Raw genomic sequence first — 25,447 nt, forward strand, 5'->3', positions numbered from 1 at the left:
ATTTTGATTGTTCATGGCAAGGTGTTTCGTGCTTGGTGTTGGTATCAGAAGTTTGACTTTTGGGAATATAACTACACCTCGAAAGATTTCATAGTTCCTTGCTGGATTAAATCGTATTGTCTTCGAGGGATAGCGAAATCTGGCTAAACATACCCAATCTTGAAACCTAGCACTAACCTCTTTCTCCAACATGAACCCCCGACGGCCACTTTGTCGTCGTTGACATAGCTACCATAAACCCTTGAACCATGGAATCTGGATATCAGTTTAATACCCTCCCTACTCCATCAGTCTTCCTAACATCAGTCATCCGTGAACTTTCAAGCATTGTTCTGGAGCCAGTATCAACATCTCCTAGCCCTGGTGTCCTACGTGCTCCTCATAATTCGGACTCAGTTCACAACCCACTCTCGTCCCTATCTCCCGAAACACTAGCAAAAGTCAAGCCTATCCTTTTGACACTTCATTGCCTCTTCCCTAATGAATTCCTCTTAGCCTTGGATCTCCTAGACCGGAAACTCATCAGAAAATACCTTCGCACAAACGCCTCTACTGCACAAGATACCACACACGGAACGTACTTTGTGCTCTCTTCGTCGACAAGAATAGAGAAACAACCAACTAGAAGCTCAAGTCAGGCACCCCGCTCCCCACCAGGTGCTAGCCAGCAGCATTCAGGAATCGACCTACCGGAAAGGTATTACGAAATCCACCTCCATTCATGGAATTGCACTTGTCCCGCTTTTGCAGTGGCGTCATTCTCGTCTCCGAGTCAGGATACACCAGAGCTGGAGTCTAGTGATCTCAAGGAAGCGGACGGTCATATCACGCAGGACTGGCGATTCGGCGGCTTACTTGCACGGGGAATAACGGGCGGTGGGAGCGGAGATCGATGCTCATCTAGCCCGGCGATATGTAAGCATTTGCTTGCTTGTGCTCTGGCATCCCAGTGCCCGGACCTATTTGCGCATGGAGTCGAACAAATTGCTGTGAATGAAGCGGAAATGGCAGCCCTGTATGCCGGATGAAATTCTTACGAAAAGGCCAATTCTACGCCACAGATATAACCCTTTGTGAGATTATGGGGCGGTGATTTGTATTCTGTGACGTCGACAGGCCAGGGTTAACTTACAGTATTCACCTGTAGCGTACGAACTATACATCTCTGGGAGGTGTTTTGAGTTATCAAATACGGAAAACATTGATTTTCTATCCAAGAGCTGTGGCTGGGCAATGTCCCGAGCGTTGAAAAGAACATAACTTTGAATGGAAAGCCTGAGGCGAGCGCCGTTGTAGGGGTGATAGACTGCACTATTTGATCCGCTCGTGGACTAATACGCTCCGGTTGCATTATTGGCGGACAAAATTTTGTGGATATGTCCAATAAATGAAACCATTTGATATCCCCGATACGAGCTCCCAATATCGTTCGCCGTAACACGGACGTCCTATCTAGTCTACAACGGAAAAAAAGAGGCTAACCTGCAAGGTTCAATATCATAGATGGAGAGAAGGGTATGAACAGGTATACGAACTACCTATCATCCCTTCTTTTTATTCTTCGAGCTGTCGGACTCATCTTTTGGCTCGCTATTATTCTTCTTCTTTTCCTCTGTGTTGCCATTTGTCACCGCCTTCTCATCCTTGCCTTCTTCTAATTTCGCCTCTTGCTCCTCTTGTTGCTGCCGATTCTGGATTTTGTTCTCGATCAAATCATGGAAAGCAGTGATCGCGCGGATCAGACTGCTGATATATATCGACATAAGTTGGTCATTGGTCTTCATGTTCATGGCGCGCGCAAGTTCTGTATTCTCAATTTGTGGTTGTTCTGATGCGTTCCCTGACGAGCGTTGTTTGGCCGCTGCAAGGTTGGGGAGGAGGTTGAATATATCCTGAAGATTGCCTAGGATAGCATGATTAACAGGCAGTTCACGATCCAGGACCTTTTGTAGATATTGGCCAATGTCGCGTAACCTTAAGTGCAATCCTTGTAATGACTGAAGCTGAGAAGTGATCCGGGTTGAGAGGGTGCCAACTGCAACGTCACGGATGTCCCTAAGAAGGTGCTCTACACCAATTTCTTCCGCTTCTTCCGCCTCAATTATTGATGGGGTATGAACGAAGGTTTTCGATGTGGTTGTTCCGTCCTAGACACGCACAAATGCACAAACATTAGCCGCTGGATGACTACAAAACAACGGTCCTCCTCACATCTTTGATTTCTTCCACAGCAAAGTATGCGTCAGTGGGCACGCCAACTTCCTTTGGCTGTACATCAATGATTACTAGTAAGGGATTCGGCGTGTATCGTTTGAACAGCTCATTGATCTCCAGGTCAGATGCCCTCAACTTGGGGCCAGAATGGTACCATCCAATAAGCTTTTCCCGTGCATTAATCTTTTTAAACATATCATTCATCGACTCCACGAAATTATGATCTAAGAACCAAACAGATGGATCTTTGTCGTCTTCTTCAAATGGCACTAAATATAACAAATACGTCAGCACCGGGAACATCACGGAACTTCTACTTCAACATTCGGAGAGCGCTGCGTACCCGCAAAACTGTTTGATACCCGAACATTTTTGCCATCATTCTGCCCTAGCAAAACACCAACTACTCGTCTTCGGGTGCCCTTCGCTGTCCGTCCGTAATGATCTGCGACTGAAAGAAGAACAAGGGGAGCAACAGAGACGGTACGAGTCACTAAGGAGAGGGTGTCGGCGGTGGTGGCCGGCATGGTGAAAGGGGATCAAATGAATACCGGCTCCTGAAAATAATTCGATGGTCGGTATTCAAAGAAGTTGCTGTCTGCTTGGGCTGCTGAGGGAGGTTGTAGCCCGGTTGGAGCTGATGATGCATGGCCGATTTGATAACTAACTAGTTAAGTTAGCTCCAGCCTGGAGCGACTGACTAAGCAGACGCCAAGACATATCCAAGCTAAATCATGTGGTTTCTCTTGGCGGTTCGATCGCTAATATTCTCCTGACGAGTTCGCGCGTTTGTGCGGGAGAAGCAAAGTTTGCGAGGGACAATGTCATCGTAGGATACGGAATGCGGGCCAATATTCGGGAATGTTCGAAGAGAAAAGAGCTCTCTAGTATGGTTTGGCCTTGTATTGTCGTAGCACCGTAGACCGGCTTCACAACATGGATGGCTGTAACCGGCGCATTCTTCAACTTCCCCAACCCTTTCTGCTCGAAGGAGATTACTTTATCGTATCAAACCCTGCTTTTAATAGCAGATCCTTCATAATTGGTTGCATGGTGTCAGGGACTCAAAGACATCGCGTCTCTCTCGGCAAAAAGGCGCGCAGATCCACCGCCATCACTCACCGTCAACCGTGTCCACTTGGTTTTCTGGAAACCACCTCGGCCCTGCGGCAGCTTTGGCTCCAAGAAACCTTCCACAGATTTTCCAACCTCACGTCTTTTCTTCCGCAGACCAGACCACCAGCCATTCTCTCTCCCCACTCCCTTCTCTCTCTTCCCCTCCATTTCGCTCCGCTTCACCCCTCATCCTTTCTTCCAATTTCCCCGTTTGCCAGGGCCCCCTCAGTGGCTTTCACGTAATGGCACCAACCAAAGATGAAACCGTTGATAGCCTGAAGAGCATCATCCGCGACCTTGAAGCTCGTGTTGTTCAATTGGAGCAGAAGCTCGTCCATGGAGAGGGTAGCTCGAAGGTCAATTCGCTCGCCGATGGTATGCGAATGGTGTTGATGGGTCCTCCTGGTGCCGGTAATGCTCCTTCGAAACACTGACGTTGTGCCGTGGACCGCAACTAACTCAATGGCAACTTAGGAAAGGGAACACAGGCACCCAAGATCAAGGAGAAATACTGCATATGCCACCTCGTTCGTTCCAGTACCCAATTGACCCTAATTGCTGGAGATATACCTAACCGAACAATCATGCAATGATCCCATAGGCAACTGGTGATATGCTCCGATCCCAAGTCCAGAAACAGACGGAGTTGGGAAAACAAGCCAAGAAGATCATGGATCAGGGAGGGCTTGTCAGTGATGACATTATGGTGAACATGATCAAGCACGAGCTTGAGACAAACCAGGAATGTCGCAACGGGTAGGGCGGACCAAAACTCGAGACATTGAGATTAACAGAATTTTACTAACCCGATAAATTTATAGCTTCATTTTGGATGGTTTCCCACGCACGGTTAAACAAGCTGAAAAGTTAGACGAGATGCTTAACGCTCGTCACCAGAAGCTTCAGCACGCTGTCGAGCTCCGGATCGACGATGAGCTCCTTGTGTCCAGGATAACAGGGCGGTTGATTCACCCCGCTTCCGGCAGATCCTACCACAAAATATTCAACCCTCCAAAGGTCCCAATGACTGACGACATCACTGGCGAACCCCTAATTCAGCGCTCAGACGACAACGTCGAGGCATTGAAGAAACGCTTAGTTACATACCATTCCCAAACCGCCCCTGTCGTCGGCTATTACAAGTCTACCGGTATCTGGAAGGGAATCGATGCCAGCCAAGAGCCTGGCCAGGTATGGAAGAGTCTTTTGCAAGTCTTTGAAAAGAAATGATCCAGTGGATTCCTTGACAACGTGGGGTTGTTAACCCAGATTTATGACCTTTGTCTTTTTGATTCCGTGCCCAATCTCCAGGGACTGATACCAGATTCTGTTGGAGGATTAGATATGTCTTCATGATTGTTCTTGTGGAAACATTCTATTTCTATGTTTTTGTTGTGTGATAGGCAAGCAACTTGTATGCATATAGACTCCAAGTTCTGTGAGTTGTGGATACAATTACCCGTTTTCTACGCCGGGCAATCAGTGGCTTCTGGAAATGTCCAGTTTGGCCATTTCTTCTCTGTTTCTGGTGTTCCCTAGGCATTGTTCAGACGAGATCCAGTATAGGTAATACGCAATTTCGTCGGAAGACTGAAAGATTACCCGTGTGCCCTAGGAATTAGCCCCGGTTTTCTATTCACTGGACGCTCCTTTTACTGCTCACTATCCCTTTAAGAACCATGTGCTAGAAGGCTCGGCCTTAAAGGAACACATGATCTTTTCCCTGAGCTCTGAGATAAATTCTTCTCTTACTGTCAACTTCTCTCACTTGCCAACAACCTTCCTCCTTATATCAAGCTTCTCCTTTCCTTCTTGCACTATATTCAAAAGGCTCTTCTTCAGCTTGAAAGTCTAGATCTCCATAGAAAATGTGCCTCAACAGCATTCTTTGCTGCTTTGGCAAGAAAGAAAGGCCCCAGTTGGGGCATAACAGACAGATCAGTGGTCCAGTTTTGTGAGTTCTAGCAGTGTCCTCAGCACAGTTACTTCCTCCAAGATACAGATCTTGGCCACTAACCTGGATCTTCCTTCTCTAGAGACTATACCACAGCGAATGTTGAAAGAATGAGGTTAAGATGTAAGTTAGAGGGTTATATTCGTCCCAATCACAGGTAGTTCCAACACGGGCAGCTCACGTGGTTCTTGTGTGCTTTGTTCTCTTCTAACAGCCTTCCATTGTCTTTTGAGATATGTTCGAGAACTGTTTGTAAATCACCTATCAATGAAGCATCACGTGCTTCTAGGCTGCTTTTCCCCTTGGCCTGGCTAACAGACTGTTTTTCTTTGATATTTATAGCAATCAATCTTCCACAAGCTCCAGAAGGGACCCCAGTGCGCCGGCAGAGCCTTCCGGCCGACGTCAAGGCCCAAATCGCCGAGTTTACTCTGCCAGAGGTGAGACCGCCCGTTTATCCTTATGCTTCCAGTCGTTGGGCGCCCTAAACCTCCTTAACTCCGCTCCTTCAAACATGGGGATCTAAGTAAGCTAACTAATGCATTCCTACCGCAGGTCAAGGCAACCTCTTCTGCTCCCCAGGCAGCTAACTCGGAAGCGGAGAGCCGCCAGCAAGCTGCTCCTGAGGCTACCACGGCTGCTTCAACCCCTGCCTTGCGACCCAAATTTTCTTTTGAATATAGGGAGGACGAAATCTGATTCGGTTCTCTTTTCTTCCCTTTTTCTTTTACCCTTTTCAACTTCCTTCAAATAAGCATACATCGAAACTTCTCTTCGTATGCTTTTTCCTTAGAGTACCTTGCGGTCGGCCTTCCTGCGCGTTCCACTATTTCCTGAAGACCGTTATGTCCCTTTGTCCCCCTTTGTACGTACCTTGCAACGAAGGGCCCTAAGGGCAATATTGAATCTTCTGCTCCCTTCCACGTAAGGCTTGGCGTTTCTTTCGGTCTTGGGGGTATTCATTCTCTGAGTACCCCCAAAGCCCTCCTCTTAACCTTAAGTGTATTTCTCGAGTGGCTTCAGGGTAGCTACCCTGCCTTGGACTGGCGCCCTCTTCCGCCGGACTCCCCAAAATATTTATCCTGTCAAGTGAGGCCCTAATTTGCGGCTGAATTGGCTTTGGATCTCAGGCAACCTGGAATTAAATGAAAGTTATATTTCAGGAATCAAAAGAAACTGGTATCTAGACGTCAAATTTTGTATTCGACAAGGTTGCACGTAATCGTACGTTCGCCATAGCGGGGTTGAAATAATACGGATGTCCCTACGGATGTTTCTGAAATCGTCTATTTTCCCAGCCGAATTCGCCGATTTTTGTTAAAATCAAATTTTTATTACGGGTCCCAATAATTAGCAGAGCACTTTCCAGGCCTACGTTATGGTCTCAAGCACGGCTGAGTCGTAGCCGGTACTCTTGAGTACGACATCAAGGTACAAACCGATGGACCAGATGAGGAATAGCTTAGGCAATATGATGCCACGCTGGACTGGTAGCATGGGGCATTCTGCCTTGTGACATGACCATATGTGTGATGGTATGCTTCTCTAAAGGTCGTTTGGGAAGTGAGCGTGCTTGCTGCAGTGTTCTAGGAAGACAAGCAAGCTCTATAACGTGATCAATGGTTTCAGAAGCAATTGCAGTGGTTAGCTTCAGAACGCGACGATGAAAGTGGTAGAAATACCAATGAAGCCACAGTAAGTTCCCAACCGCTGTAAACTATTATTTTATTAGCCAAGCTCCTGATTGGATTGTTGCAATCATATCTCCCATACCATTTGGCCAGCTGAAAGGGCAACTCCATGAAACTCAGGCACTGGCACAGAAGGAAAATTCTCCTTCAGCTAGGTATAAGTGCTAGCTTCACATTGTATCTTTGTGTCCGCATTTGCCTGGCAAAATTGTTCACTAACTCAATGCAATATCAGAGATTGAATCAAGGTGTAGTAGTGACTACAAATGAGGATGGGGATGCAAACATTAAAGCTTCCATTCGGGGGCCAACTTTTCAAATCTTCAAGTTTGCATTGTTCCATGGGGTATACTCAAGTGATATGCTGCAGCTTGCCTGGATGACAGCTGAATGCGTAAGAAGGCAAGCAAAGAATTTGATAGTTTTTGTTATGGCCTTTGAGGGCAATGAGAACATCAGGCTCTTTGTTTTTTTGCGGCTTTGCCCAGCAGCCCAGGAGTAAGTCATGTCATCCTGCTTCAACTGTGAATCCAGACCAGACTTGCAGATATGTGTAGACAAGTATTAAATTATTACATACCTGTTAATAAAAATTAACAGCATCGGACACATAGCATATTGATTAGAGAATGAAAATTTGACATCCTGTAAGATTGTTACCCTGAAGCAAAATAAACTCACTGCTCTTTCCCACAAAATTGTTCTGGGATTTTAGGTTGATATGCTAGGACTTGGAGCAAAAAGATTTTGATGCTTTGTACCAGGGAAAAACACTAGACCATAGCAGGCTTATAAGGAGTACCACAGGCTGGCTGCCTAGGGCGCCCGGGGCGCCCGGCGCTAAAAAAAGGTGCCTGTAAATTGGCCACTCTTGCCTATTTTCAGGTCAGGGGCGCCGGGATCTTATGCTGGTGCCCCAGGCGGGCCCCGAGCTTAAAGGATTTTTGCCGATCTGAGTCACCTACTTAGACGAGGGACTACATGATTCTCGACTTCAATAGATATCTGTAGAGATAGGAAATTAATCATAATAAACAAGTTCATCAACTTGCATTCTTATATATATGATACAAGTTGATGACTGTTTGATCTTATTTCATGCTGTGGGTTTAACCTTCTCTTAAGGATTTGATGGGAGTGTCTTGACTGACTCCTGCCCCAGCCGGCAGCATCATATCATGCTTCATTTTGGAGATGATATCAAATCCACTGCAGGGGCTGAGCTCCTTGTCTTGAACTATGGTGCACTCACTGGCTATGTGTATGAGGCCTTGATGCCCGAGCTGGTTATGCTGGTCAAGAAAGACATGGGAGTTGACAATAAGCAAGCCTGCCAGATCCTGGTGGAAAGTGACAAGATAGGGAAGCCTTTGCTCAATGTCTAATCCTGATATTCTTGAGAGTATTTGAATATAGGCCATGAAACCATATACAAGCAAACGTGTAGATACGACACCCTGGTAGACTTAGTGAAAGCATCCAGCCCCTCGAATTGTCATCAGATGCTTGACCATAGTAGGGATGCTATTCGTCACCATGCCACATAAAAGTAAAAATAAGTTAAATAGTAATTCAAAGCTACAATTGATCAGATTGCTTCCTCCCATTCTGAGCATTTAGGATAATGACCGCTGTCTGGCTGAAAAGTGGGGAGGCCGCTCCCATTCTGTCAACTGAAGCTGTTGACGACGAACGTGGATTGTAGACAGCAGCATGTCGCGGCCAGGAGAACTCGGCCAAACTGTTCAGAAAACACCAAACTGAGAATTTATTTACAATTTGCTCTTGTGAAAGAAGTGGGAATCTGGTCCAATGCCCGCCATTCATGGATGCTGATGTTATTCTATGTAAAAGTAGCCTTCATATCCTATAATACTGGTACTCTTCTTAAGCCACTCGCCCCCAGCGACTCCAAGGCGTAGAGATCTGGTAATTATACCGTAAAAGGGGGCCCTAGTTGCTGATCGCACTAAAAAACGGGCAGGTGGATCCAACTTCCACATCCTGCTTGATGAAGAGGTCTAGATCTTGGTCCTTGTAGATCTCTTCAAGGCCTTCTGAAGGAAGAACCAGACACACAGGCAACAAGCACAAGGGCTAACCATATGCACCAACCGCGCCATCTAGCCAACCACCCAATCTCAACTTCATTATACGGCCGAGTTCTGTGGACCCATCCTCTTGTACACCTGTCTCCTCCATATCCCGCAGAATGTTATCAATATATTCCCCTGCCCCAGAGAGGTGAAGGATATGAGCAATAGCATGGTGTATGGCAAGGAGCCGGGGTGAAGGGGGTTCTATTGATCGGTCATTGGTGAGATAAAATGTGCGAGTAACAGGGAGATCTTGTAAAATTCCGGGGGGAAGGAAAGTATTGACTTGGTAGGTATGCGCCTGGCCAGGAACAGCTTCAAAGAAAACAGCAAAATTGCCAAAATGGGTGTGGAGATCATGAGTAAGACTCATAGCATTAAATGGCCGGTCAATATTGTTACCATCAATAAGATGTGAAACATTGCAATCAAACATGTTGAGAATCATGAGTGCTGCTGTTTTGGAATCATCCTAAGCATGTCTTTTAGCCTAGGGAAAGATTCTCTTTGACAAGGTGGCTTACTAATAGACAATCTGCATTTGCTTGTGTTAGAGAATGTGGGAGTATATGGGCCACTCTTAAAATCATGGATAACTGTCCCCGAAGCAGGTTCCCTTCATCATCTTGGGCATTATTGCCATGTTTTGTCAACCGAATTATTGCCTCCTGCTGATCAAATTTGCGCGAGATCACACAGCGATGGCGGTCACGGATAAGGCAAGAACCTCGAAGGACTGATATTCGGTCAGGTGTCCCAGTAAATTCATGTATTCCTCCTTGTGCTCTTTGGATGGCTGAAAGATGTGCAGGGGAGGGCTGTGGAGTGTACCGGCCAGAAGCTTTGACTGTAAAAAGGTTAGCAGATGTCTGACAGGGCAGTGGATAGGGACCAGACGTGGTAGAAAGAAGTTATCTAGCAGGAAGTCTGCAAATGTGATCAAGTTCTTGCCCAGTTGATTCTCCAGGTCTTCATCAAGAAAGTCAATATCTTCTTCCCCAGCGACATCTAGCTTCATAAATTCGAAGAAGGCACGTAGAAAGGTATCTTGTGATAACTCAGAGCGCGAGTATTCATAGGTATAGCGGACAAGTCGAGGGCGCCTGTATCCAACCCTTTTGTCATTATCTGTTGTGTCGAAATGGTTAATAATATCATAAAATCTGCGCCGAGCCCCAGCCCGTTCATCCACTGCGAAGGGTTTAGGGCCGGAAAAATTGATGATGCCCTCAAGGGATGACTGATGGCGATGCTGGGGTAATAGGGGTGTCATTTCTTTGTATGTTGCTGTGAAAAAGGAATAAGAATCGCGCCCCGTGAGAGGCTTATTCTCGAGGGTTGCATTAGAACTGATCCTTTCCCTTCCCAAGCACGTTTGCTAGCAAACATGAGCAGAAAAGAGAGAGCACGGATGGATCGCAGCAAGTTACGGGCGGTAAACTGTGGTCACATGACCAACATTTGCGTACTGTGTTAGGTAATCCAGCTCTCGCGTGTCACGTGCGTCTGGCACATTCCAATCTGGAGCCCCTGGTGCTCCGTAGACAAAATCCCCTTTAGGTAGCTTAGAGCACACACGGCATACTCCGTACATATGCATTTATTTCGACACACATTTGAAAGCCAAACAGTGCAAAATGTCATTCAGGTACATATTTAACCACCATAATTTCCGGCTGGGAGAAGGGTAAGGCATAAGAGGCGAAGAAAAGGCGTACATACATATATACATGTAAAGATGCCAGCTGTCATCCCTAGACCTATGCAAACACAGCTCCAACCTCTCAAAGTTGCAGTGGATACTGCGTTGACTCAATTTTTTCCGGGTACGCCAACCCTCCCTGCCTCCGCACCTCATCCATGACCTCCATAATCACCAAACTCTCTGATAAAGGCATGGTTTCGCTTTCCAGCTTTCCATCCCTCAGACATCTAGCCACTTCATCAGCTTCCCAGTACATTCCCCGTCCATTCCCTGGGAACACAGCGTCAACCTGTTTCACAGCTTTCACAAGCTGACCTACAATCTTTCGTGGTATAATCTTATATCTTTTGGGATGGTAAGGATCGCCATAGACTTGGATCTCACCATTTGTGCCTTGAATACGGACTGATGGGCCTGCAGTGCCTTCTTCATCTGGGTCAATGGACACGCGGATGCTCGTCATGGCAACGGCATGGCTTTTGAGTTTCCCTAATGGTGTGGACCGGGGGAACTCAAGTAAAATAGACGTGGATTCATCAGCTCCGGTAGCGGGGTACTTGGTGATTTGAGAGGATATCGCAGAAGGAGCAGCGCGGTCTGACGGTGGGAGTGTATGGTAAAGAATCTGGAAAGCCCAGGTTAATGAGTAGATACCCACTGTAGAGCACACATTAGCCTAAAGCGCTGACTTCAAAGAGGGAAGCCTGAGCAGAAGAAGAGATGCTCAACACTCACGATCAAGTAGCGCACCACCTGCAAGATTTATGTTAACCATCCTATGATCCAGACTCCAATCCTTCTCTAAATCACTCCCTGCGCTCGTGTCCGCTATCACTCTCAGCACCTCCCCAATCTCCCCTCTCTTCACCAGCTCCCTAATCTCCACACAAAGTGGGAAATACCTTGTCCACACCGCTTCCATCAGAAACAGCTCTTTCTTCCTTGCCGTTTCCACCAAGATCTTCGCCTGCGCCGCATTCACCGTGAACGCTTTCTCACAAAGGACATGTTTCCCATGCTCCAGGGCAAGCATGGCATTCTGAAAATGATGGGAGTGGGGAGTTGCGACGTAGACGACATCGACGCACGGGTCTTTGACCAATTCTTCGTAGGATCCATATGCAGCGCAGGGAGCAGGCAGTCCGAGTTCGGCGATGAACTGCTCCGCGCGCGCTTTGGACGTAGATGATGCTACGGCGCTAACTGTGTGGGAAATGTCTCCTGAGCTGCGGAGAGCGGGGTCGATGAGGAGGTCGCGCGTGAATTCTGTTCGGTCATCCAGTTAGATCGAGGGCCTGGATATGGGATTGGGGAGTTTCGAGGGAAATGTAAAGTCCAAAGAAGATCGGGCCATACTTTTGACAATACCACCCGTCGCTGTACATGTCGTCAGCCTGATACTTGATGCAAGGAATCTAGGGATGAAGACGCGCCTCACCCATCATTCCCCAACGTAGCTTATACGGTTCCGCCATGATGAATATGGAGCTATGAATATGAAATTTCAAATGACCTGGGTTAAAAAAGAGTGAAGACTTCCCGTAAGTCAAATAAATAATCGAATCAAATTGATTATATACTGGTATCTATGTCCCATTGGTGATAGAGATGAGGGGTTTCCACAACAGAGTTACATCGGATAAGTAAACCAACGCCGCGTGACACGCAAATACGGAGTAGATAAGCTCAAATGCCCAAAAGCTAGAATAACCTCGAACAACAAGTGATACAAAGTAACCAAATGCATGCCATTTGAATGTCTAAGGCTCTCGGCTAAATAGTACATGATGCAGTAAAAATAACAGGGTCCTCCGCCGTGAACATATCGCTCGTCGTGTTTGGTCCCCACGCCGAATTGTAGGAGTCGATGGTTGGACGGACATGGTCACTTGAGCGTTGAGGTGATAAGCTACGTAAACTTGACTTGTCAAGAAACCGGTTCCGTTTTTATTCTAACATTAGATCCAGGAGAGTCAATGTCCTGTCAAAGTGTTAGTAAGAACGACGTCAAAATCCAAGAGAGTACCTCAGCAACATCGTACCTCTGCCTTGCGTTTCCCTAAAACAGAATCGGGAGTGGATGTCCGCCCAACTGGGGTTAGTGAGCCGGGAGGAGCAGCAGCTCCATCCTTTGTGAGCTCTGAATAACAACTGGCATGATATACACGACTACCCACTTTAGTCGCATCCCTCCATATCCAATCCTGCGCTTCTTCCGACCACGTTGACTCAAAATGCTCCTGACAAATTGGACACGGGGTATTTCGCAGCGCTGCGTCGTTTGGTGCATGAATCCATCGTTGCTGGGGGGCCTGTTTCGTTGCTCCATCCTGGCCTGTTGATTTACCGGCCGAAGTAAATGCGGCATCGGTTAAATCGACATCATCGTCATAGTCGCGGGATTTAATCCAGTCCTACGGTTTGTAAGTAGTTATCCCAAAAAAAAAAAAAAAAAAAAAAAAAAGAAAAGAGAGCAATAAAGGTCCATGGGGTACCTACTCTCTCATCCACGTACCAACTACGACTTTGGCCACGTTTGGATGCTTCGTTCATGCGTAGATTGGTTTTGAAATGCCAGTCCAAATGCCGAGCTTTCTTCTCCTTCCCTTCATCATTAGCCGCAAAACGACGCCCACACGTTCCGCAACGATTTGATTTTTCTTCATAGAGGCGGAAAATAAGATTTGGGCGGGGCCTATATGCAAGAGTTAATAATTATACGATAAAGAAGAACCAACAAAATAACTTACACTTTGATAGATGCCGAGCTCATTTGCACATTAATTTTGATATTTGTTTGAGTAGGAGTCGGTAATTGTGGAGTTGTGCTTGGGGTATATCCGTTTTGACCAGGAAGAATGAATGGAAGACTGGGGGCTGGCTGGGATGCAGGAGCACCGGGCGCCGGTGGAAGAAGGCCGCGTGCTCTAAGGGAGGCAATTAAGGGGTTTTCACTGAGCGCCGGAGTTGCGGTTGTGGGTGTACTAGATGTACTGACAGGGGCTTGTTGAGAAAATACTTGAGCCTGAGGTGGTGGAGGAGTACGACTTTGGGGATTTGCGGTGGCTTTAATAAGCTCTGCTAGAGTACTTGGGTGTAATAGGGCCTGAAGATTTGGTTGAGGAGTATGAGTCGCCAGGAGCGGCGGTGTTGGGACAGCTGATGTAGTAATCGGCGGAAGGGGTAAGGCAGCTGGGGCTATGGGTGCTACTGGGGCCGATGCTGAAAGTTTGGAGACCTGATCGCGAATAAGTTTTAGTTGCTCTTGTGGTAGCTTTTGTTGCTGGAGAATGCTTTGTAGATCTAAAAGCGCCTTAAGCCGCTGTTGGACAGCGGTATCAAGAGGCTTGTTAGCAAAGTCGCTCCGTGCGCTCAAGATCAAGTTGTCGATATCGCGATGCAAAGAAGCCAGATCAACACCCTCTGAATACGACTGGCTGTACGGGTATTGTTGCTGTGCAGCTGGAGGATACTGAGGGGGAGCAGTTTGTGCGTATCTCGCTTGGTATGGATCCGACTATTGGGTGTAAGAATTAGGATATTAACGGAAATAGCAGCGGGATCACTTACATGAATCTGACCGTTAGCATGCTGTGGCTGACCGGAAGACGACGTATATTGAGCTGCAGTTTGGGGTAGGGTGGCAGCTTGCTTCCATGCCGGAGGAGGAGTAGCAACCCCACGGGTACGGCTGCGAATCTCCTGCTGCTGTCTTGCCTGTTGTTGCTGAAGGGCCGCTGTCCTTGCTTTAATCAGAGCGTTCTCGATAGTGCGGGTGATTTCAACAGGAAACACAGGCCTGGGGTCCAAGGACCCTGGAACAGGTTCCTTCCACGTCTTTAACATCTCGTCTAGTTTTTTCCGAGTCTGGGAATCGACAAGGGTATACGCATTCATGAAAGTCTGGTAGAGGTTGCGTCCTAAGAATAAAGTGTAGGGAGTCCCTACGTTCTTGACGACCGAGTCAACTACATAAAGAGCCGGTAGCTTTTGCGAAGGGGGGGTCTACAGAAACAAATTAGACAACGATCCCGCAAAATATAAGCGTCTACAAATCTGACGACATATAGGCAAAAGCCATGGAAACGCAAAGAGAAAAAAGCCCGACAAATAGAGTTCAACGGAAAGGAAGATTTTGACCTACTGTCCGTATATGGTTTTCCAGGACCCTGGATATGGCCATCGCATGTTCAGTGTTTTCCTTAGCAATGACAGTTAAATTGCTAATCTGGAATTTGTCGTTCGTCGTCAGGTCTTCAAGGGAGTTCTTGTAGTCCTCAGCGACTTCATCCGAGGCGAGTCCAGACATACCGGGCAGTAGATTTACTGCGGGAAATTGGAATGCGACAGACGGAGGCGAGCGCCGTCGAGATATTAGGCTGAAGAGTTAAAAAAAAAAAAAAAAGGAGGAAAATGACAAGACAAGGGAGAGAGGGTGAGGTCTGATTATTCTCTTGCAGTGTGAAATTCTGGAGTAAGTAGCTTCCTGTGTTGCCAGGAGTATAAGTCAATGATATGTTTCTTTGTTTGACTGTCTTCTGTCTCTCTCCCTCCTTGCGGAGATAAATCTCTGATTTGAGTGAGCAATAGAAGAAGAAACACAAAAAACAGTATGCAAAAAGTTTTGTTCTTTGCTAGCTATTATTCGCAGAGACTGGTCATAGAACAGAACCCGTGCGATATCCCACGAATTCACTCCCAAAGCACCTTGTATTCCTCAGCCTATCGCAAAACCAAAAATCAAAACACTTCCCCCGTTCTACGTATTCCCTTCAAGCGGCGTATGCTGACTAGTCTAGGCCGGGAGATGTGGGATTATTGTCTGATCTCACTCTGAGACTGGCAAAGGACGACACGTGCGAGGTGGTTTGGATGGTGGCGGGCTGATTTCGAAGGAGACCAGGAAAAAAAAAGGCAAAATCGAATAGAACAGGCGTCTAAGGAAGCAAGACGTTCATCTAGGCATTAAGAAGAGAACAAGCGCGGTGAAAAGAAAACAGAGGGTAGGGGTAGGAGTCGTGGTGTGAGGTTGACGATGGCAGTGGAAGGCGAAGAGGTTTTGGCGTCGGATTCTTATGTAAAACCAGGCCATACTGCGCCACTAACTAGTTAGCACGGTATGTACTGAGTTCGACGTCTGACTAAGCAGAGCCAAGTGTGGCGGGTGGCTCCCGGATCACATGACGTGGCTTTCCAGGTTCGGGATCGGAAGGCCGTCTCGATGTTACATTTCGCTGGGACTGGCGTATGGGCGTATCTGGCGATGACGATGGTCCCATGGGCGAGTGTGCCACTTGTTTAGCAACCTCCCGCATCCTTGCTTGCAAGGTCATCAGCAAAGAAGTATATAAAGGAAGAGAGGACTGCCAGGCAAACGCTTAATTGTTCCCCCCCCCCTACTCTTCACCCTTTCACGCAGTTCTCGAGTGATTACAAATTAAAACACATCAAGTTTTCGATCCTTTAGAGTGCCTGATCTGAACACATTTAACTTCCACGCAACCCCGCGTTGAGCGCAACACATCTCCAAGTTAACCTGTTCCACAGCATGAAAGTGACACTCACTCTCATCTTTAGCTTTCTCTTCTCAGCTGCTATGGCCGCCTCCGCTCAACACAAGTCCGTCATCATCACGTTCCCTTCAGAAACGCCTGACTCGGTGGTTCAACAGGCAAAGGATGCGATCAAGGCAAACGTATGCTAGGCAGTCAAATCCCCCAGTTGTACTACCACGAGAACTAACCCCTCCATTCGTCAACAGGGTGGCAAAATTACCCATGAATACAGTAAGTTGCAACCACGCCGTTAATTCATCAGCGACCTTTTGCTAACTTATGGCTCTGTATAGATTTGATCAAGTATGCATTACCCCATTTATCGCTCACCATATGAGTGTGATCCTCACCGTCCTTATCTGCAGAGGATTTGCGGCCGAAGCGCCGTCGGTTGCCATGGATGCTGTTAGTGCTCTTGGGACAGAATACCCCCCCGTCATTGAGGACGATCAGATTGTCACCATAAACCAACCGGCTACGAATTGATGTCTTGATGAGATGGGGACAATCCTCTACGTCCGATCCGAGATGAATGGATTCTTTATGGGCTAGTGGCTCTTTGTGTGTATCCCTGGCCAAAGTGAACGCTTTATGGGGATACTCAGGGGGAAGTGGATTCGAAGGATCGTTTCAGAATCTACTTATAATCATACTTTGAATGTCATGAATTCTATTGGCAATGTCTTCTCATGTGGAGCGGTCTACTCCGTACATATGGGAGATCCTATTTCGCTCTTTAAAAACAAGGAACCTGTTTCGATATACTCCGTACAAGAAGTTCAATTTAGTACTTAAACTTACATAGTGAATCAACTATGGACTAATACTCATTGCCGGAACAAAGCGATCAAAGCCGGTTACTGGTACGCTGGCAATTAGAGATATCAGAATTGCTTCCAGCTCCATATGATAGAACCCACTGTTCATTGGAGGAATAAGGATGCCAGTTCATCCATTTGCTCCATCAAGGCCTTCAAGGTTCGCACGTGGATGGCTAAAGGCCAATTTTACTAACGAGAAAAAGTTGTCGGGATCCGAAGCTTAGATTTGGTTAAAGTACAGAGTATGCCAACTTCAAACTTCCAGGGCTTATGGGCGGACCAAGGTAAGTCTTATCGTTTGCCAGCTTTCAAAGCGCTGGTCAGGGTGACCCTTTTCTGGTTGATGGGAACGAAGGCCTTCAGGCAACACTAATTCGTTAGCTGCACCAAGAAGCGCCAAGACGATATTTCAGGGGAAGCCTTCTCGGCTCTGACACGCTAAAATGTTTCGTTCAAATTTCTGGAATCTCGGAAGGGAGCTCTCAAACTCGCGTTGGGCCAGGAATTTCTCGTCGGCCCATTTCAGCGTCTTGTGGCGCGTTTCAATCGTCCTCAACCATGGCCAGACAGAAACCCAAGTATGAATTCGGGGGCCCGTAAGTCGTCCCTCAATTCAGTCATCAACTGCCAGGGCATTGCTAACAAGGGGTTACTCGCTGCTTAGTCCAGGGGCCACTGCTATCGTCCTTGGCCTTCCAGTGCTGATGAATTTTCTCTATTTCACCTGCAATGATGTGACCGGCTGTCCAGCACCAGCTCTTCTAGATATCCGCACTCTTACCTGGGAAAGCTTAAAGTCGCAAATCCCGTGGCCACGGGATGGCATCTTGGGTTTCGCGAGCTGGAAAGCTACAAAGTGGACGCTAGCTTATTATCTGCTCAGCTTGGTCCTGTATCGGGTGCTTCCGGCTCAGGAGGTATACGGGACCAAATTGCGCGAGTCTGGCCGTCCGCTCAAATACCGCTTCAATGGTAGGTTATCCCGAGAGCGATATCGCCGTTTACCAGGACTAACGGCGTCTTACAGCTTTCTATGCCACCATTGTCCAATTGGCCGCATGCGCGGTCGGCACCTACCTCTATGGTGCGAACTTCGTCGTTTGGACATTCATCACCGACAACTACTTGCAAATTCTGAGCGCTAATATCATCATCGCCTATGTCCTTTCGGTGTACGTCTACATTGGTAGTTTTGGTGTGAAACCTGGTAACAGCGAGATGCGAGAACTCGCCAGGGGAGGCCACACTGGAAATATGATCTACGATTTTTACATTGGACGTGAACTAAATCCCCGAATCACGCTCCCCTTCATTGGCGAAGTTGATCTCAAGGCCTGGTTCGAGATGCGTCCCGGTCTGACCGGTTGGGCGTTGCTCAACCTAGCCTTCGTTGCTAAGCAATACCGTACGTACGGCTACGTAACCGACAGCATCTTTATCATAACGGCGGTGCAGGGCTATTACGTACTCGATGGTCAGTATGCGGAAACAGGCATTCTGGGCATGATGGACATCACCACGGACGGACTAGGATTTATGCTCAGTTTCGGGGATATCGTTTGGGTGCCGTTCTTGTACTCGACCCAGTGTCGCTATCTCTCAGTCTACCCGGTACAACTGGGGTGGATGGGACTTGTCGCAGTTAGTACTGTGTTCGCCATCGGCCTGTATATCTTCCGCGCCGCCAACGGCCAGAAAAACACCTTTCGCACTAACCCCAATCACCCTAGCGTCGCGGGCATGTCGTACATACAAACAAAGAGAGGCACAAGGCTACTCACTGCCGGATGGTGGGGAGTCGCACGGCATATTAATTACTTTGGGGACTGGACGCAGTCATTGCCTTTTAGTCTCCCGACAGCTTTTGCGGGCTACCTCATTTTTCCAGCCAATAGCCACGTTGCAGATGTGGGTGTCACTAAGATGCTCGATGGCCGGGAGGTGATCCAGGGCGCCGCACGAGGGTGGGGCACTCTTTATACGTATTTCTACGCTGTGTGGTTTGCCACTATGCTCATTCATCGTGAACGGAGAGACGATGCCGCCTGTGCAGAGAAGTATGGCGATGACTGGGACAAGTACAAAAAGGTTGTGAAATGGAGAATCGTTCCCGGCATCTATTAGAGTGGAAACACTCTGGAAAACATTGCTGGCGGGCAGCTCCTGTTGGAGCTTCCGGATGCAGCGTTAATCGAATACCCGGTCCCCCCCGGTTGAGTTCATCATAGAGGGGGTTTGCTTGCCATGTAGTCGTTCATGGCGAAGACGTCAAAAAAGGGTTGTATATGGAGTATTTAATGTATATCCTTTGCCACGTGTCTCCCGAGAGACTCCTCTCTAACCACTCACCTCAATAACCCAGAGCCATGTTCTTTTCAAATGAAGTAGGGGGATAGTTATCCATGTACTTATCCCAGCCGGGCTTCATCAGGGCAGGCACAAGGAGAGGTGTATAGACAAGATAGGAAAATGAGACTAAGTCTGTTCAGGTTTCTCACTGCCCCAACCATGCCATTTAGGAGACTCGCTGCCTTGGACTCTTGCATGTTAGCATTCACTTTGCCTGAAGCCTATAGTGCATATTCACCCGTGTGTTTTTGCAGGGGTGACAGGGGTTGTGCTGTCAACTCTCCCAGGGAACCAAATAAGTCTCAGGCAAAAAAATACCCCATACAACAAATTTTTATGATGGATTGCACCCAGCCTCGCAATTTTAAGGGAAAAGAAGAGCACAGGCAATTGTTAAGAAATAAATAAACAGAATGACAGCTCGAATCTTCATTCTTCTGCTGGATGGAATGGCCACATCTGAACCCATGATCTGAGCGCTGTGCTGATTGGTGTTTGAGCCATGAACAAGGGCGGGAGTGAAATCAAGTTCAGCTGGAGATAAGAATAAGATGGATCCCAACCCACCGGACCTTTACAGTGCTGATCCAATGACAACTACGGGTGGACAGATAATTGAGGGGAAGAGAAATACCTCAACCCAGTATGGAAATCGATATCCCTATGGTGGACAACTTTGCCGTCCTGGATCCACTTAAACCGCCCTGGAAGCTCTTTTGCATGATACAGGTCGATAGCAGCCTAGAGGTTTAGCTTCTGTGGTTCACTGGTGACAGGGTCATTGATCATGGCTTGCAGCTCTGCAATACGGCCTGGCACATCCCACTGAATTGGGATGGGGCACGCAGGCAGTGGGTTGAAAGGGCGGGACGACATGGCTTGCAAGATCAAGATGGAGATGGAGATGGCGATGGCGATGGGGATGGGTTCACTAAATCATTCTTGGCTGCGGAGTACAGTAAGGTGTCCACCACAGCCCCACCGAATAGCTAATAACTATGTAGTTAACTACGGAGTACTCTGTAGTTAACTAGCTTAACATCATTACCTAAGATTGTTACTTTTTTATCATTTCTGATGTACTCTGTACCTAGGTAACTCATAAATCGAAAATACTAAACTTGAGGGAGCAAAGGAAGAAGGGAACGCGAGTGTGCGAGATATCCGACGCCGACCTCAGAGCTCGGGCCACCTGATGACTAATCACCGGAAGAACCATAATCCGAAGATCGGAGACGTGTCCGTCACATCGTCGACGTTCTCGTTCCGGCTTTCCTTCCGGTCTTCTTGCCGATGTTCTATTCCCGACTCTCTTACTGATGTCTTCCCGATCGTACTACCGTTGTCCTCTTACCGATTCACTTGCCGGCCCCCTTTCAACTCCCTCAAGAGGCTATCGCCCGAGACCAACAACCGATATCGTCCGGCACAGACATCGGGAGACTATGGGACATGCATGCTTCGTAGTATATAGACAGCCTTGTGTAGCTAGATTTCTTTCGCTCCTCATCGAGCCCTTATCGTTATTTGGGCGTAGTTAGTTAATCGAATCTACTTCGGCTCTACCCCCTTACATAAGTGGTTGCCCTAGGGCGGCAAGTTGCCTTGGGAGACAATTGAAAATTGATGGTTTGGCGGTGTCCCCGGGGCGAAAAGTTGCCTCAGGGGGGTTGCGTGTGCTTGGGCGTAGGGTTGCCTTGAGGAATAAGAAGTCTGTGGCTCAAGCGAGGCTTGCCACAGTCCAAAAGGCGCCCTGAGAATGTTCATGCCTCAAGATCAGGAATGCCTTGATAGAAGGCCGCCTTTGGTGCTGAAATTGTGGCCTGCCCCAGTGCATTTAGGGTTCTAGGGCAAAAAATGCCTCATGGACCGAGATGCCCTGATGGCATGCTTGCCCTAAGAGGAAAGGCCCTAATCTGGGTAACAAGTGGCTTGCCTTGAAAGCACCATTTGCCCTGCGGAATCGGCATTGTGGCATCAGCTGGGATGCTGCCTCAGTAGTATCCTATGCCCTGCGGAATTGGAGTAAGCATGGCATCAGTTGGGAAATGCGTGGTCTGCCTCAGTAGTATCCTATGCCCTGCGGAATTGGCGTAAGCATGGCATCAGCTGGGAATGTGTGGTCTCCCTCAGGAGCACTAGCTAGAGAAAATTGTGGTCAATCCCAATCTTGGCCATAGCGGCTCCCAGCCGCCCCAAAAATGGCAACGCCTTAGTGCCACGTATTTTTCATGGCCTTGCAGTTGCCTGGAAAATTCTGCAAAGCATGGCTTGTATCGTGTGTCCCAGGCCGGGCACTCAATGAGATAGCGCAATAGTCTCATATCAGTATTTGAGATGGGAAGAAATTCCCAGGACTGATCTAGTCTCATTTCTTGCCAAGAGTTGTGACAGCTGACTCATGACAACATTTATCACAAGACAGTAAACACAAGACAGAGCAATACTTATAAACAGCATAAGAGAGTCCTCTCCGATTCTCCGTCTTGTAGACAGAATTCACGTGCTTCCCCCTATCTAATGATCTAGCCTCTTTAGGATTAGCGTCCATCATGGCGAGAAGCTTCCGAAACTGTGGTGGCATGAGCCAGGGCACGGTGGCGAGCCTGGGTATGGGAACATTGCGTTGTAGCTGAATATTGCCTGTCAAGCCTCACTCAGAAATGCATGCGTCATAGCCTGCGGTCAAAAATTCCATGGCCCAACATTTCTTCCAATGGTCTCAAGCTCGCTTGCTACTGAGAGCAGCGAGACGCCCTTCATCGCTGATTTGGGGTGCAGTGAGGAGTTACATAAGCGATTGCAATGTGTTGGAAGCAATGTAGCAATCGATGTAGTGATCAGCGCCGTCACATAAAACGTCTTCGTTGACCTTTTTTTTTTTTTTTTTTTGATTTTGAAGCTGAAGAGTCGAAGCTCGCAATCGCGTTTTGGCGCGTCTCACGATCGGGAGCTCGTAGGTTGAGAGCAGCCCTCGTATTTTTGTCCTGCCAAGCCGGCAGTCGCCTGCTTCGCGCTAAAGGCCTTGGCGCAGCGCAGATTTAGATATATCTCTCGAGCTCGAGAAAACCTCTGCTAGAACATCAACCAATCCAAGACTTATTTTTCCCACTGCGTAAGCTACCTTTGTAGGCCAGTTACTGCCTTGTCCCCTCTCGAGCCGTTTTGATGCTCTGAGAACCTTGCGAAGCACTGTTCGCAAAGGAGTCTTCTTTTTAGGTTGCATCACGTGGTGATATACTCTAGCACACTAAACCTAATATGGACCGGAGAAACTAAGCACCGTGTTCAACAAGGAGAAAACCGACCTCATATGCATCACTCCGTTCTATCTCAATATAACAACTTTACATCCAACCTATTCACTAGTGACGGAGAAAAAAATACAACCAATGGCCAGACATCGCCACCAAGCATCCCTTGAGGGGATTATCAACTTCTCAGGCCCCATTCCCCTGGCAGCAGATGAACGCGCTCGTGCAAAGCACCAATTCTACAGCATCATTAACCATTTCAGCACTGAAGGATCCGACGATTCTTACCGCCGCCCTTTGCTTGTCCGCTATACATATGAATATTCCCGCTCTGAGCTTTCCCAGGACACCTTTTTACGCGCATTCTTTGACTGCATGAGCTTGGATATTGCTGCGGAGCAGGATCCCGACTTGGATGGCAAAGAGAACCAGCTGCGTGATAGTTTATCCAGCTTCGCGGATTTCTTGCTCGACAATTTTTTCATACCACGTCCGTGATCATAACATTGCCAGAGTGACCACGTGTTGACGTTTCTCTCTTCTCTCTAGTCAAAGCTTCTGGCCAGCGCACAGCACAGCCCTCCCCCGCCCACCTTTCTGCAATCGAACGAGCCCAAGGAGAAACGCATGGGTATCTTCCAACACCAGACCGAGTGTCGGTTCTTCGAGGCCTCTGCCTCCTCCGTGACCACCATCGATGCATGATATCCCGCCAGTTCGACCGTAAGGAAGCAATCAGTCGTTTCCAGCAACAGGGTGGCAATTCTCTAGACGACGAAGGCAACCAGCTTAGAGGGCAACCGTTTGCAATTCTTGAAGTAGCCCATATTATTCCACATTCTCTGGCACAAGCGGACGCGGATGGACAGTTGGTAAGCCACCTTCTACAAGGATGCATAACACCTCATTCTGACGCGCTAGCCTTTGCAGAGTGACTCAAAAAAAGCTGCATTGTTAGTGCTTGACATGTTCGATTGTGGTGTCTCACACTTCATTGAAGGCATCAACATTGACCGGCCATTGAACGCCATGAGCCTTACTCCTGATTTCCATGCTATGTTTGGCAACTTCTCGGTTTTTTTTAACCCTGTGCCCGGCCTTGACCATACCTATCGAATTGACAGCTTTCTGCCTGCGGAGGTTGTGCCAGAGCTCCCAGTTACACGCGAACTCTTCCTTACCACCGACCGATCAATAGAACCTCCATCGCCCCGTCTTCTCGCTATTCACCGTGCCATTGCTCATATCCTTCACCTCTCCGGGGCAGGTGAATATATTGACAAAATTCTCCAGGATATGGATGAAGTTGGGGCACGAGAGGGTGGATCCACGGAACTGGGTCGGCTCGTGACGTTGAGGTTGGGTGGTTGGTTTGATGGTGCAGTTAGTGCCTAGGATATGCCCTGAGAGTTATCTGTGTGGCACGGCACCCGCCTGGGCTGCTGTAGTCGCCTGGCGGCAACCCAGAGTGATTGAGGAGGGTGTGACCTGGAGGCAATAATCACCCTTGCCCAGTGATTGCGACCAATGGCTGCCAGTCTTGGTGATCAAAGCGAGCACGCCTGCGCAGACCGGCGATCACAGTCAGTGATCCAATGGTCCAACCTTGAAAATGAGAAACCGGGATCTGGTGAGAGTTTGGTAACAAAAATAGCTGATCTGGGGATGAGTATGGGTTTTATTCTATCACTTCATCCAAGTGATCCGTCTACCAATGGAGAAGGCAGTTGAGAGACCCTCGCGGGGAACTATTACCTCCATCGCATATCGAAGCCCTGAGGTGTATTTTAATAAACCTTGGACAACTGCTACTGACATCCTGGGGAAGGAGATTGAATTGAATACAAAGGGTTCGCGGGGTGGGTAGATAGCGATGTTCTCAACAGGTCCCTATGGGACCTGTCACTCCCAGATGATCCATTGACAAAGGACTTGGATGTGCTCCACCACTCCCGCAAGTTCCGGGAAAATTGGACAGTTTGTTTCCTTTTAAGAAGCAGTCACCTCAGAAAATCAAAGATGAATAAGAGCCATTTTTGGTGGTCTTAGAAAGAGCCAGGAAGCCAGAAATCCTATTATTCTTGTCCTAGCATTCTCCTCCTAGCTCTCTCGTCCCATTCTCCTCCTAGCTCTCTCGTCCTAGCATTCTTGTCCTAGCTCTCTCGTCCTAGCATTCTTGTCCTAGCATTCTCCTCCTAGCTCTCTCGTCCCATTGTGCCGAGACCCTCCCAGCCCCGACCTACAAGCGGCCTACGCGAAGTCCTGATTAAAACCCAAAACGATGACCCTACAAGCGAGGCCCGACTGGCCACAGCCGAAACGATAAAAGAGAGGATAAATGACATCTTTGCATTCTCCAGGCTAGGGTTGTTCCAGTGTATCATGTCCTCCATCTCAGTTATGTTTGAGACCTCCATTCTGGTGCTCACTCCATGCACCACAGCCCCATAGGACGGTGTCCGTACCACTGCTTTATCCCCCATAGCTCCCAGCCATTCCTCTTTATGGTCTGTCATCCTCTTCACAGCCTCAGTGTTGTTCATGTATAGAGTGATATCTCCACTTGGGTGTCACTTAACAGCAAGCACAAAGGTGTCCCCCTTGGCTTTCTAATAGGAAGCTAGCAGCCCAGGCTGTGAACTTCTTAAAGGAAACCAAGCTCCTTGGGCAATTCAGGAGCACATGAGGAACA

The 25,447-nt window shown here is 47.9% G+C and overlaps 12 protein-coding genes across 12 annotated transcripts; 7 read left to right on the plus strand and 5 right to left on the minus strand.

Annotated features, from left to right (window-relative positions):
• Positions 1-153: 153 nt before the first annotated feature.
• On the minus strand, positions 154-2,837 carry CIMG_02526 (26S proteasome regulatory subunit rpn-8). Its single transcript, XM_001248754.2, has 3 exons — positions 2,558-2,837; positions 2,212-2,483; positions 154-2,147 (listed from the first exon to the last, which is right to left on the minus strand). The coding sequence occupies exons 1-3, from the start codon at positions 2,739-2,741 to the stop codon at positions 1,542-1,544; spliced, it is 1,062 nt and encodes a 353-aa protein (XP_001248755.1). The 5' UTR covers positions 2,742-2,837; the 3' UTR covers positions 154-1,541.
• Positions 2,838-2,946: 109 nt separating this feature from the next.
• On the minus strand, positions 2,947-3,498 carry CIMG_10971 (uncharacterized protein; the record flags this gene model as incomplete). The annotated part of the gene is made up of 2 exons (XM_012358967.1): positions 2,947-3,195; positions 3,337-3,498. The coding sequence occupies 2 exons, from the start codon at positions 3,496-3,498 to the stop codon at positions 2,947-2,949; spliced, it is 411 nt and encodes a 136-aa protein (XP_012214390.1).
• CIMG_02525 (adenylate kinase 1) lies at positions 3,282-5,146 on the plus strand. Its single transcript, XM_001248753.2, has 4 exons — positions 3,282-3,741; positions 3,805-3,857; positions 3,932-4,086; positions 4,152-5,146. Exons 1-4 carry the CDS (start codon positions 3,573-3,575, stop codon positions 4,558-4,560), a joined length of 786 nt encoding a protein of 261 aa, XP_001248754.1. The 5' UTR covers positions 3,282-3,572; the 3' UTR covers positions 4,561-5,146.
• Positions 5,147-5,198: 52 nt separating this feature from the next.
• Positions 5,199-5,983, plus strand: CIMG_12667 (uncharacterized protein; the record flags this gene model as incomplete). Its single annotated transcript, XM_001248752.1, has 4 exons — positions 5,199-5,284; positions 5,367-5,407; positions 5,627-5,724; positions 5,840-5,983. The coding sequence occupies 4 exons, from the start codon at positions 5,199-5,201 to the stop codon at positions 5,981-5,983; spliced, it is 369 nt and encodes a 122-aa protein (XP_001248753.1).
• Positions 5,984-6,816: 833 nt separating this feature from the next.
• CIMG_02523 (uncharacterized protein) lies at positions 6,817-7,477 on the plus strand (the record flags this gene model as incomplete). The annotated part of the gene is made up of 3 exons (XM_001248751.2): positions 6,817-6,819; positions 6,926-6,979; positions 7,211-7,477. The coding sequence occupies 3 exons, from the start codon at positions 6,817-6,819 to the stop codon at positions 7,475-7,477; spliced, it is 324 nt and encodes a 107-aa protein (XP_001248752.2).
• A 3,083-nt stretch (positions 7,478-10,560) lies between these two features.
• On the minus strand, positions 10,561-12,360 carry CIMG_02520 (dimeric dihydrodiol dehydrogenase). Its single transcript, XM_001248748.2, has 4 exons — positions 12,215-12,360; positions 12,133-12,153; positions 11,512-12,042; positions 10,561-11,433 (listed from the first exon to the last, which is right to left on the minus strand). Exons 1-4 carry the CDS (start codon positions 12,249-12,251, stop codon positions 10,856-10,858), a joined length of 1,167 nt encoding a protein of 388 aa, XP_001248749.1. The 5' UTR covers positions 12,252-12,360; the 3' UTR covers positions 10,561-10,855.
• A 343-nt stretch (positions 12,361-12,703) lies between these two features.
• CIMG_02519 (mRNA cleavage factor complex component Pcf11) lies at positions 12,704-15,165 on the minus strand (the record flags this gene model as incomplete). The annotated part of the gene is made up of 6 exons (XM_001248747.2): positions 14,921-15,165; positions 14,347-14,781; positions 13,527-14,293; positions 13,276-13,471; positions 12,819-13,190; positions 12,704-12,757 (listed from the first exon to the last, which is right to left on the minus strand). The coding sequence occupies exons 1-6, from the start codon at positions 15,083-15,085 to the stop codon at positions 12,704-12,706; spliced, it is 1,989 nt and encodes a 662-aa protein (XP_001248748.1). The 5' UTR covers positions 15,086-15,165.
• A 923-nt stretch (positions 15,166-16,088) lies between these two features.
• On the plus strand, positions 16,089-17,159 carry CIMG_02518 (uncharacterized protein). The gene is made up of 4 exons (XM_001248746.2): positions 16,089-16,471; positions 16,538-16,562; positions 16,625-16,634; positions 16,697-17,159. Exons 1-4 carry the CDS (start codon positions 16,325-16,327, stop codon positions 16,815-16,817), a joined length of 303 nt encoding a protein of 100 aa, XP_001248747.1. The 5' UTR covers positions 16,089-16,324; the 3' UTR covers positions 16,818-17,159.
• A 462-nt stretch (positions 17,160-17,621) lies between these two features.
• CIMG_02517 (delta14-sterol reductase) lies at positions 17,622-19,646 on the plus strand. The gene is made up of 3 exons (XM_001248745.2): positions 17,622-17,748; positions 17,817-18,124; positions 18,180-19,646. The coding sequence occupies exons 1-3, from the start codon at positions 17,711-17,713 to the stop codon at positions 19,274-19,276; spliced, it is 1,443 nt and encodes a 480-aa protein (XP_001248746.2). The 5' UTR covers positions 17,622-17,710; the 3' UTR covers positions 19,277-19,646.
• Positions 19,647-20,146: 500 nt separating this feature from the next.
• Positions 20,147-20,975, plus strand: CIMG_10969 (uncharacterized protein; the record flags this gene model as incomplete). The annotated part of the gene is made up of 3 exons (XM_012358966.1): positions 20,147-20,248; positions 20,300-20,459; positions 20,632-20,975. 3 exons carry the CDS (start codon positions 20,147-20,149, stop codon positions 20,973-20,975), a joined length of 606 nt encoding a protein of 201 aa, XP_012214389.1.
• Positions 20,976-24,282: 3,307 nt separating this feature from the next.
• Positions 24,283-24,622, plus strand: CIMG_02515 (uncharacterized protein; the record flags this gene model as incomplete). Its single annotated transcript, XM_001248743.2, has 2 exons — positions 24,283-24,385; positions 24,456-24,622. The coding sequence occupies 2 exons, from the start codon at positions 24,283-24,285 to the stop codon at positions 24,620-24,622; spliced, it is 270 nt and encodes an 89-aa protein (XP_001248744.2).
• Positions 24,623-24,760: 138 nt separating this feature from the next.
• Positions 24,761-25,298, minus strand: CIMG_02514 (uncharacterized protein; the record flags this gene model as incomplete). The annotated part of the gene is made up of 2 exons (XM_001248742.2): positions 24,761-24,841; positions 25,047-25,298. 2 exons carry the CDS (start codon positions 25,296-25,298, stop codon positions 24,761-24,763), a joined length of 333 nt encoding a protein of 110 aa, XP_001248743.2.
• Positions 25,299-25,447: the final 149 nt, after the last annotated feature.

This window comes from Coccidioides immitis (genome assembly GCF_000149335.2).
Source record: "Coccidioides immitis RS genomic scaffold supercont3.1, whole genome shotgun sequence".
NCBI classification, from domain to species: Eukaryota; Fungi; Ascomycota; class Eurotiomycetes; order Onygenales; family Onygenaceae; genus Coccidioides; species Coccidioides immitis.

Coding starts and splice junctions, on each gene's coding strand:
- CIMG_02526 (XM_001248754.2), bottom strand. CDS start 2,741: ATGCCGGCCACCACCGCCGACACCCTCTCCTTAGTGACTCGTACCGTC. Junction 2,484..2,557: donor GGTATCAAACAGTTTTGCGG/GTACGCAGCGCT, acceptor TGTTATATTTAG/TGCCATTTGAAGAAGACGAC. Junction 2,148..2,211: donor CTGTGGAAGAAATCAAAGAT/GTGAGGAGGACC, acceptor GTGCGTGTCTAG/GACGGAACAACCACATCGAA.
- CIMG_02525 (XM_001248753.2), top strand. CDS start 3,573: ATGGCACCAACCAAAGATGAAACCGTTGATAGCCTGAAGAGCATCATC. Junction 3,742..3,804: donor GATGGGTCCTCCTGGTGCCG/GTAATGCTCCTT, acceptor ATGGCAACTTAG/GAAAGGGAACACAGGCACCC. Junction 3,858..3,931: donor AATACTGCATATGCCACCTC/GTTCGTTCCAGT, acceptor ATGATCCCATAG/GCAACTGGTGATATGCTCCG.
- CIMG_02520 (XM_001248748.2), bottom strand. CDS start 12,251: ATGGCGGAACCGTATAAGCTACGTTGGGGAATGATGG. Junction 12,154..12,214: donor GCTACGTTGGGGAATGATGG/GTGAGGCGCGTC, acceptor CGACATGTACAG/CGACGGGTGGTATTGTCAAA. Junction 12,043..12,132: donor GACGGGTGGTATTGTCAAAA/GTATGGCCCGAT, acceptor ATGACCGAACAG/AATTCACGCGCGACCTCCTC.
- CIMG_02518 (XM_001248746.2), top strand. CDS start 16,325: ATGAAAGTGACACTCACTCTCATCTTTAGCTTTCTCTTCTCAGCTGCT. Junction 16,472..16,537: donor AGGATGCGATCAAGGCAAAC/GTATGCTAGGCA, acceptor ATTCGTCAACAG/GGTGGCAAAATTACCCATGA.
- CIMG_02517 (XM_001248745.2), top strand. CDS start 17,711: ATGGCCAGACAGAAACCCAAGTATGAATTCGGGGGCCC. Junction 17,749..17,816: donor AAGTATGAATTCGGGGGCCC/GTAAGTCGTCCC, acceptor CTCGCTGCTTAG/TCCAGGGGCCACTGCTATCG. Junction 18,125..18,179: donor GCTCAAATACCGCTTCAATG/GTAGGTTATCCC, acceptor GGCGTCTTACAG/CTTTCTATGCCACCATTGTC.